This window comes from Leuresthes tenuis, unplaced genomic scaffold (genome assembly GCF_036924035.1).
Source record: "Leuresthes tenuis unplaced genomic scaffold, fLeuTen1.0.hap1 SCAF_2, whole genome shotgun sequence".
NCBI lineage: Eukaryota > Metazoa > Chordata > Actinopteri > Atheriniformes > Atherinopsidae > Leuresthes > Leuresthes tenuis.
The window spans coordinates 1,514,039-1,524,583 of NW_027325356.1; the positions used below are offsets into that span (position 1 = coordinate 1,514,039).

The 10,545-nt window shown below is 49.2% G+C and overlaps 1 protein-coding gene across 1 annotated transcript; it reads right to left on the reverse strand.

Annotated features, from left to right (window-relative positions):
* Positions 1-205: 205 nt before the first annotated feature.
* Positions 206-6,950, reverse strand: LOC140301432 (voltage-gated potassium channel regulatory subunit KCNG4-like). The gene is made up of 2 exons (XM_072379871.1): positions 6,123-6,950; positions 206-1,129 (listed from the first exon to the last, which is right to left on the reverse strand). Exons 1-2 carry the CDS (start codon positions 6,879-6,881, stop codon positions 311-313), a joined length of 1,578 nt encoding a protein of 525 aa, XP_072235972.1. The 5' UTR covers positions 6,882-6,950; the 3' UTR covers positions 206-310.
* Positions 6,951-10,545: the final 3,595 nt, after the last annotated feature.

Consider the following 10,545-nt stretch of genomic DNA (forward strand, 5'->3'; position numbering starts at 1 on the left):
ATCAGAGGCAACATTGGGTTCAGCGTCTTGATTAAGGATAAAAGTTCGACACGTGATCCAGGGAAGCTGGAGAGAAACTCATCTTCCTCCTGAGCAACACCCAGTCCGTGATTCATGAGTCTCCAGCTGAATAATCTGAATCATCTCTCCCTGACAGACCTGACGAACTGACTCTGTTGGAAGAGACCAAAGGAAAACTCCAGAAAACAGACATAAACATTTCCATTTCGTTAGAGTCTGATAATAAATTAAAATGAGGTGTTTCTATACTGTAAATTCCACCATTTTAACACATAAAGGGTGTCTGGGCTTAGAAAGCCGTCGCAGGAAGTATGGATTGGTGAGTCTTGCTTGATGCCAGTTCATCTTTGTCCTTCTGGGTCGTAGTCGTGAGCTCTGGCAGGAGATCAGCTTTGGACCAGCTCTCCTCGGCCTCCTCCTGCTTCCACACCCGCTTGTACTCCTGCTTCAGCTCCTGGTAGGAGCGGGAGAAGGTGTGGAAGATGGAGGTGGCGGGGAACGCCATGATGAGGATGCCGCTGAGGATGCTGAAGAGCGCTACCATCTGACCTGGGATGCTGCGCGGCACCATGTCGCCGTAGCCCACCGTGGTCATGGAGATGATGGCCCACCAGTACGAGGCTGGGATGCTGCTGAAACTCTGGTGGGGGTGAGTGGCAGCAAACGGCGCCAGTTCGCTCTCAGCAAGGTGGACCAGAGGTGAGTAGAGGGTGACGGCCACGCAGACGAAGAGGAGCAGCAAGCTGAACTCCCTCATGCTGCGCTGCATGGTCATGCCCAGCGTCTGCAGGCCCAGAGAGTGGCGTGCCAGCCGCATCACGTAGAGGATCCTGAGCGCCCGCAGCAGCCGCAGGATCAGACTCAGCTTGTCCAGGTAGCCTCTGCCCGCCCCCATGACGGCGTCCTCCTGCGACTCATCGCCGACATCCACCACCAGGGACACGTAGTACGGCAGGATGGCGATGGCGTCGATGATGTTGAGCGGGCCGCGGGCGAAGGCCAGCTTGCTCTGGGCGTTGACGAACCGCAGCAGGAACTCCAAAGTGAACCAGGCCACGCAGATGGACTCCACCACAAACATGTTGTGACACTTCTGGGAGCATTCGCCCTGCAGAGGCACAGAAACACAGAGAGTCCACAGGGCCAGCTCTGCAGGATGAGGATACAGGGGGTGGGGGGGGGCGACTGACCACAGGGAGGAGAAGAAAAGCTGAACCAAACTGAACTATGAATAAAAGAAGCACCAAACAGAACAAAACAGAGCTGAATGAGGTTCCGGGTCTGCTTTGGGTTCACATCCTGATCTGGAACCAGTTTCAACAGCTTAAGAACTGATTCTCAACCATGAAAACTGAATCCAGATCAGTCTCAGGTGGCAGGCCCACAAAGACCAACCAGACCAGCTGTGGCCTACATGTTTAAAATCCAGAGCCTGAGCTTCAACGTGGAGCCGAAGCAGCAGAAGAAGAACGTGAGCTCAGTGGCTGGTTTCTCACACATTCAGCAGAAAATCAGGACAACTTTTACCTTTTGTTGTCATTTGATGAAAAGTTAAGGAAAGTTCTGAGAACTCGGGCTCAGGGGACCACGAACTTCTGCTCAAACTCTGATCCCAGTCAAACCAACAGCTGCTGATACTTCATAAGCTCATTAAAAGCTGAGATAAACAGCATCAGATCAAAAGTCTGTCTGAATCCTTCAGTCGGGTCAAAGAAATTAGCTTTCTTGTGATTTCTTGCTGTCATCAGTCACCTAAAAATGTGTTTGTGCCTCAAAAGTTGAACATTGTGCCAAAATCTCAACCCAACCCAACAGTTCTGCACGGATCGGTTCCTACAACGTTCTACATGAATCAGTTCCTACAACGTTCTACATGGATCGGTTCCTACAACTTTCTGCACGGATCTGTTCCTACAACGTTCTACATGGATCGGTTCCTACAACGTTCCGCACGGATCGGTTCCTACAACGTTCTGCACGGATCAGTTCCTACAACGTTCTGCGTGGATCGGTTCCTACAACTTTCTGCACGGATCTGTTCCTACAACGTTCTACATGGATCGGTTCCTACAACGTTCTGCATGGATCGGTTCCTACAACTTTCTGCACGGATCTGTTCCTACAACGTTCCGCACGGATCAGTTCCTACAACGTTCTGCTTGGATCAGTTCCTACAACGTTCCGCACGGATCGGTTCCTACAACGTTCTGCTTGGATCAGTTCCCACAACGTTCTGCTTGGATCGGTTCCTACAACGTTCTGCTTGGATCAGTTCCCACAACGTTCTGCTTGGATCGGTTCCTACAACGTTCTGCTTGGATCAGTTCCTACAACGTTCTGCACGGATCGGTTCCTTCAACGTTCTGCTTGGATCGGTTCCTACAACGTTCTCCTTGGATCGGTTCCCACAACGTTCTGCTTGGATCGGTTCCTACAACGTTCTGCTTGGATCAGTTCCCACAACGTTCTGCTTGGATCGGTTCCTACAACGTTCTGCACGGATCGGTTCCTTCAACGTTCCGCACGGATCGGTTCCTACAACGTTCTGCACGGATCGGTTCCTTCAACGTTCCGCACGGATCAGTTCCCACAACGTTCTGCGTGCATCGGTTCCCACAACGTTCTGCTTGGATCGGTTCCTACAACGTTCTGCACGGATCGGTTCCTACAACGTTCCGCATGGATCAGTTCCCACAACGTTCTGCTTGGATCGGTTCCTACAACGTTCTGCACGGATCGGTTCCTACAACGTTCCGCACGGATCGGTTCCTACAACGTTCTGCACGGATCGGTTCCTTCAACGTTCCGCACGGATCAGTTCCCACAGCGTTCTGCACGGATCGGTTCCTACAACGTTCCGCACGGATCGGTTCCTACAACGTTCCGCACGGATCGGTTCCTACAACGTTCCGCACGGATCGGTTCCTACAACGTTCCGCACGGATCGGTTCCTACAACTTTCTGCACGGATCGGTTCCTACAACGTTCCGCATGGATCGGTTCCTACAACGTTCTGCATGGATCAGTTCCCACAACGTTCTGCACGGATCGGTTCCTACAACGTTCCGCACGGATCGGTTCCTACAACGTTCCGCACGGATCGGTTCCCACAACGTTCCGCATGGATCGGTTCCCACAACGTTCTGCACGGATCGGTTCCTACAACGTTCCGCACGGATCGGTTCCCACAAAGTTCCGTATGGATCGGTTCCTTCAACGTTCCGCACGGATCGGTTCCCACAATGTTCTGCACGGATCGGTTCCTACAACGTTCCGCACGGATCGGTTCCTACAACGTTCTGCACGGATCGGTTCCCACAATGTTCCGCATGGATCGGTTCCTACAACGTTCCGCACGGATCGATTCCTACAACGTTCTGCACGGATCATTCCTACAACGTTCCGCACGGATCGGTTCCCACAAAGTTCCGTATGGATCGGTTCCTTCAACGTTCCGCACGGATCGGTTCCCACAACGTTCTGCACGGATCGGTTCCTACAATGTTCCGCATGGATCGGTTCCTACAACGTTCCGCACGGATCGGTTCCCACAACGTTCCGCATGGATCGGTTCCCACAACGTTCTGCACGGATCGGTTCCTACAACGTTCTGCACGGATCGGTTCCCACAACGTTCCGCACGGATCGGTTCCTACAACGTTCTGCACGGATCGGTTCCCACAATGTTCCGCATGGATCGGTTCCTACAACGTTCTGCACGGATCGGTTCCTACAACGTTCTGCACGGATCGGTTCCTACAATGTTCCGCATGGATCGGTTCCTTCAACGTTCCGCACGGATCGGTTCCCACAACGTTCTGCACGGATCGGTTCCTACAACGTTCTGCACGGATCGGTTCCTACAACGTTCTGCACGGATCAGTTCCCACAGCGTTCTGCACGGATCAGTTCCTACAACGTTCTGCATGGATCGGTTCCTACAACGTTCTGCACGGATCGGTTCCTACAACGTTCTGCAGGCAGTCCGACTCGCCTTTAGGAGTCAAAGCAGAAACCCTCAGAAAAACAAGTGATTTTATGAGTAATGTGTTGGAAATTGATTAAAAAAACTAGACATTTAATTTCAGAGGAGACGACTTTAAACTGAATTAATCTTTCACAGCGAAAATGTCAAGTTGTGTCCAACATTAATCTGTTAAAACAGCTTAAAACTGCAGCCAGAAAACCTTCCCTCCAGCTCCTGCTGTATGACGGCAGCGTTTAAAAGCTGCAGATAGTCACATTGATTTCTTCAGAGCTTTGTTGGGCTGTGAATAATCTTAAAAACATCTTTTATCATTCCTGTGGGAAAGTGAATGAACAATCAAACAAACTGGGCCACAGAAGGCAACAGAACAAAGCTGCGACCACGTGAATCTGTGTGAGAGGAGCAGCTTTCATTCAGTGTTAAAGTCGATATTTTTCATCTGGAGCTCTGTAACCACAGGAAACTCCACTCCTGCACAGAAGTGAATTATTAGTGATGGAGGCAATGTTCAGGACGCTGAACTCGGTCTGAACTTTCAGTCTGACGACATATCCAAAGCTCACTGCATCATTTTGGCTACGACTAAAGAGGAGTTTAATCTCCAGTTGATGGCTCAGCAGGAAACAGCAGCTTTTTGATCACATGGTTTACCAGAAGGCCGGGGTGGACTCACACATTCCTTCGGTCAAAGCAGAAGCTGCTTCGATCGGTTTAAGTCTCTGGGGAGAAGCTTTCCTCTGGTTGGATTTGCACCACAGATAACACCGAAGGAGACGGTTCAAACTCGCATCATAATCCTTCCATCACATATCAGCTCAACGAACTCTGCACTTCCCTGTTCCGTCCCTCCAGGACGTCACAAACAGGCTAATGCTACGAATTCCTGTTATTTCTGCAGTTTTTTTGCTGCTGTTTCTGGAGCTCAACAATAAAAAGGAGCACACAGATTTTTAGATGGAGGAAGGTAAAGTGGCCAAGCAGAACAATCCCACGTCTGCAGCTTGATACGCCAGCAGAAACGCTCCGTTCGCCGCCTTTTGAGGATATCACAGACAATAGAATATGGACAAACTTAGCATGATGTCACTCATTGTTTTGAAGCCTCGCTCGACATCTTTTATCTTTTCCAAATCAAAAGTGAACAAAAATATGTATTTTTGAGGCTTAATATCATTTAATGATGGGATTATTTCAGGAAGATCAGCAGGATAGTGATCAGAAGAAATAAATGTGGCTCTTTTTGTTTGTTGGAGTCAGAGATGCCTGCACCTCGTGGTATTGCACAGCTTCCCTGCAGGTTAATGACATGGTGCCTTCAGGGTCTGAACTGGCTGCTTTTGGACAGCAGGGACTTAGAGCTGCTTTAACAGCGAGGATGTGAGGATGCTGTTTGTTCTGGTAACCACTGGGTTATTGTGTTCCACTCCTCAGAGTCGGTGAAGGGAAGCCATCTAACTGTGTGACGCAGTGGCTCCACAGTGAAGTTCAGGTTTTACTCTGCCTGAAAACTCCCTAAACTGCACAAATATATTCATTCCTCCTCCTGAGAGTAACACGCTCGAGCAGGTCCTCTCAGACCTGCCAGGAGAACTCAAGGCGTGACCGCCTCAGCCTCTCAGACCACATCTCCCTCAGAGATCATGGCTCTGTGGTGAAAATCCAACCATCACCAACCACAGTAAAGGTGGGGGGGCTGCTAATTCATCTGTGGAGTGAGGACCAACCTCACTGCTGCAGGACCGCTTTGAGATTATGGCCTGAGATCCGTTTGCATGGGAGAGTGATGTGGAGGACGAAGCAGGCTCTGTTTTAGGGTAAATACATTTCTGCACAACAACACTGTTCCCAAACCAAAAGCCTTGCTTTAACAGCACTGGAAGGACTCTACTTAAGCAAAGGGATGCAGCCTTCAGGACAGGAAACAGACAGGACACCAAGAACCGGTTCAGCAACAGCTGCTGCACACTTAACTGGAAAACCAACATCTGCAGCTGTTTAGGTTCATTCCCTGAACTCTGTGGAAGAAAGATGCTCAGACAGCTTCTCCATGTTCAGCCTCTACCTGAAAGGGAAAAGGTGTTATGAACTGAGGACAGCGAGGCTTCCCACGCACCTTGTTCTCTTCGTCTCTGAGGTCCGGCATCGTGCTGATGCACAGGCTGACCACGGTGACCAGAACCATGACGATGGACAGGCAGGCGAACATCTTCCCCGCCAGCCCTGAGTGGGGGTTTTCCATCACCTCCCGCAGCACCGAGACCAGTCTGCGGTAGCCCTTCTCCGTCTGTGCGGTGCTTTTCTGCAGCAGTTTCCTCTTCTGCCTCCACTCCTCCTCTTTACGCTCCCGCTCTGCCACCTCCTCCACACGGGTGATCATGCGGCGCCGGCAACAGCGCTCCATGCGGCCCGGGTCCACGCCCCAGTAGTCCAGCTCGTCGTGCAGAGAAACGGCGCACAGCTCCCGCAGCAGGCGCAGTTTTCCTGCAGCCAGGAAGTTGAGGATGACCCTGAAGGCCGTGGGGTTCCGGTCGAAGAAGTACTCCTGGCAGGTTTCATCGTAGTCATCGCAGAGCCGGGCGATCTCCTCCGGGGTGGTGCAGAAGCGCAGCTGGCCCAGGCGACTCTGGGGAAACTGCTCCAGCGTGCTCCAGGGGAAGGTGTAGCGGTTGCCCCCGACATTGATGAGAACCTGCAGGGTGTGGTCCACCACGCAGGAGGCCTTGGGGTCGCGGAGCAGCTGGGCGCGCTGGAAGTAAACGCCCTTTTGGGTCTCGGTTTCCGGGATCTCAGTGAAGAAACGGTCGAGGCTGCTGTCGTCAGTGCTGATGGAGTAAGTGCTGAAGTCGTGGTTGGCGTTGCTGATGATGGGCATGCTGGCAGGAGGATGCAATCAGGCGGAAGAAGAATCAGAAGGCAGACTGTAGGGAGGGTTTGCTGAGAGGACGATGAGCTGCGATGATAAAAAACAAAACTGATTCAGTCATGTGAATGTAAAAATGTCATTTATTTCTACAGCCCTTTACAACAATTTCGGTTTACAGCAGATAATAAATAAAGAAAAGAATAAGTACAAAACAATAAAATAACAGTAAACGCAATAAAATACAGCAAAATTGAATAAGATAATATAAAAGTGTCACCATACTACTGGGTATTAAAAGCCATCTGAAATAAATATGTTTTTAGCCCAGATTTAAAGAGGCCCAGGTCAGGAATAAGATGTGAAGGGTTGGAAGGTAAAAACTGTTTTAATGGCAGCTGAGAACAGCTTTCTGTCTCTACCTTCTGATTCAGAAACAGTCAAATATCCAAATTTCAACAGCTGACATGTTCTCTGTGTTTTTTCTGGTTTATGAGACTTCAAATTCATTGTATTCTGTTTTTATTTTCAGAAGATGGAGGTCTCCAGGTGCAACTGTTTAATGAGGTTAATATATCCAAAATGTTTAAACGCAGTAATTAACGGTTCACATGCATTACTACGAGTTACGCTGTGCACATCTCCGGCTTTGTCCATTACTGTGGATGAGAAAGCATTGTTTGCTAGCATCTGCTGCTAACTTACAGCTAACTGCTAACTCACAGCTAACTGCTAGGTCACAGTTAGCTGCTAACTCACAGCTAACTGCTAACTTACAGCTAACTGCTGAACTGTTTCCCTCTGGGATCAGCAGATCTGTCTCTACATATAGAGCTGGAGTGCTTTGGTCTGATTGGAGGAGCAGCTGCTGACCTCACTGAGAGGGTGGGGTTGATTCTCCACCCTGAACGCAGACTGTTAACAGAGAGGTGTTAAAACAGGGCTGAGACAGAGAGCCACTGTGCTTAAACCCGTATTTTGACCCGTTTCAAAGCTCTGAATAGTCAGTCAGTCAGTTTGTTAAAAACAGCAGAATATGTCACCTTTAAAGACGACACCGTGTGTAATGCTGATAGAATCAGTTTCTTACTGGCAGCCTGTTTTCTGTTGTTGATGAGCTGCACCTGGGATTTGCTCATGAGGAACCTGGATCACCGGAACAGAGCCCTCCAACAGCTGAACCCCTTTTTCAGCTCGTCTGCAGAGAGCACTCAGATTTAATCAGAGTTCCTCTGAGTGACCCCTGGAATAAAAGCTTATCCCCTCTGGTTCCAAACACATTCCTGTCATTGCTTTCTGTCCTTTAAAATCTGGTTCGTCCCTGTTTTCTCCAGCAGGAGGACCCTGTAACCCCTCCCAGTGTTGAATTTAAGCCTCTTTGTTGTGCTGCTGTGCATTTAAAGAGGTGTTGAGCTGTGACTCCACCACATTAATCAGCTGCTGGTCTGTTTATGAAGAAGCTGCACCGCTGGAATAAGATAAAAGTAGCTCCAGCTGCTCCAGCTTCATGTTAAACTGTTGCATCCTTTCTAATCCAACTTGCTTTTGACTGCAACTCTTATGTAATTGTTGGGGTGGGACTTTATGTGATGGAGTCTCTGTTGCACCCATAGTTTTGATCTGTTACCTACAACCTTTCTGTCATTCATTGATTAAAGTGACGGAACATATTGGACATGATGTTAATCCGGTTGATGCGTAAATTAGACCCTAATTAGACCCTAAATGAGGGCATCAGTGGTTTGGGTTCGTCCTTTCCAACCTTACGGACGTAGTTTTGCTGCATTTGAACGCAAAAAGTTTCAAAGCCAACAGTAATTTAAGTTGTTTTTCGCTCACCTTTCAGGGTGTTAATGGGGTCCGTTCATCTTCTCCGCCTCGCTGTGATGAAGCTGCTCCTCATCAATTAAAACGGGACACAATCGCATGATTGCGCTCCTGAAGCTGCGCCGCTGCTCCGTCCGCAGCTGATGGATCCTCTCTGAAGTTTGCGGCTCAACGTGTCCGCGCAGCGTCAGCGGACGCGCACGTCGCCGCCCCGGCCGCTCCGGAGTTACGAGGAATTAAATGGAAATGATTTCTTTGTCCTCAGCGTCCATCAGCCCCCGCCGCGTGCGAGGAGACAATAAATGCGATTATCTGCCGGCGGAGCCCTCCTGAAACCTGTATTTTCATCTGTGTGTGACAGCAGGACCATCCTCCTCCTCCTCATCCTCCTCCTCCTGTTTTCACCCCCCCCCCCCCCCCCCCCCCGTCTCCAGCTCAGCTTCTCACAGAAGCAGAGAGGCAGCTCACGAGGCGGTGGCCAAGTTTGAACCATTTACGCTTTTCTTTATCTAATCACGTGACGTGTCTGAACATAATAACACTCATCTGATCCTTTCCAGATTTTAACATTCAGTGAATCCAACCTCCAAAAAGTAAGTGAAGCCTTACTGCTTCCAGGAATAAGATGGTGTCAGGCTGTTCTTCTGTGATTTGGCTCGTTTTTTCTGTGTTTTGCTTGTTTGCGTTCTTATTATTTAAAGTTATTGATCTTCATTTTCTGGTTTATTCTTTTTTCTGTTCAGTTTCTCTGTCCGAGTCTGTGACCTTTAGTTTTGATGAGCTGTTTCTTATTAGCGCATTTATTTACCCTTTCAGTGTTTTGCTTTAGTTTTTAGTCCCTTTTGTGAGACTTTTACTTCTAGTTTATGAGGCTTTAGATTCTGTCTTGGTTTCTCTCCCCAGTTTAGCTTCGTATGTTTAATTTGTTGGAGTTTTCTTCGGCTTGTATTCCTGAGAATATATATATTAGCACAAGACTAAATAAATAAAGCACAAGACTTCTGGAACAAAGTCCTTTGGACAGACCAGAGCAAAGTGGAGATGTTTGGTCCTAATGCACAGCAGCACGTTTGGAGGAAACCAAACACAGCATATCAGCACAAACACCTCATACCAGCTGTCAAGCACGGTGGTGGAGGGCTGATGATCTGGGCTGGTTCTGCAGCCACAGGACCTGGGCACCTTGCAGTCATTGAGTCCACCATGAACTCCTCTGGATACCAAAGTATTCTAGAGTCAGATGTGAGGCCATCTGTCCCACAGCTAAAGCTGGGCTGAAACTGGCTCATCAACAGGACAAAGATCCCAAACACAGCAGCAGATCTACAGCAGAATGTGTGAAAAAGAAAAGAATCAAGGTGCTGCAATGGTCCAGTCAGAGTCCAGACCTCAGCCTGACTGAGATGCTGTGGTGGGACCTTAAGAGAGCTGTGCAGAAACCAATGCTGCAAACCTCAATGAGCTGAAGCAGCGCTGGAGAGAAGAGGGCCGAGATTCCTCCAGAACCAGGAGAGAGACTGATAACGTCCCACAGGAAACCATCACTGCAGCTCACTGCTGCTGAAGCTGCTGGATCAGGGGTTCACTTAGTTTTACTCACTGCTGCTGAAGCTGCTGCATCAGGGGTTCACTTAGTTTTACTCTCACTGCTGCTGAAGCTGCTGGATCAGGGTTCACTTAGTTTTACACTCACTGCTGAAGCTGCTGGATCAGGGGTTCACTTAGTTTCACACTCACTGCTGCTGAAGCTGCTGGATCAGGGGTTCACTTAGTTTTACACTCACTGCTGCTGAAGCTGCTGGATCAGGGGTTCACTTAGTTTTACACTCACTGCTGCTGGATCAGGGGT

Coding starts and splice junctions, on each gene's coding strand:
- LOC140301432 (XM_072379871.1), bottom strand. CDS start 6,881: ATGCCCATCATCAGCAACGCCAACCACGACTTCAGCACTTACTCCATC. Junction 1,130..6,122: donor TCAGAGACGAAGAGAACAAG/GTGCGTGGGAAG, acceptor GTGCCTCTGCAG/GGCGAATGCTCCCAGAAGTG.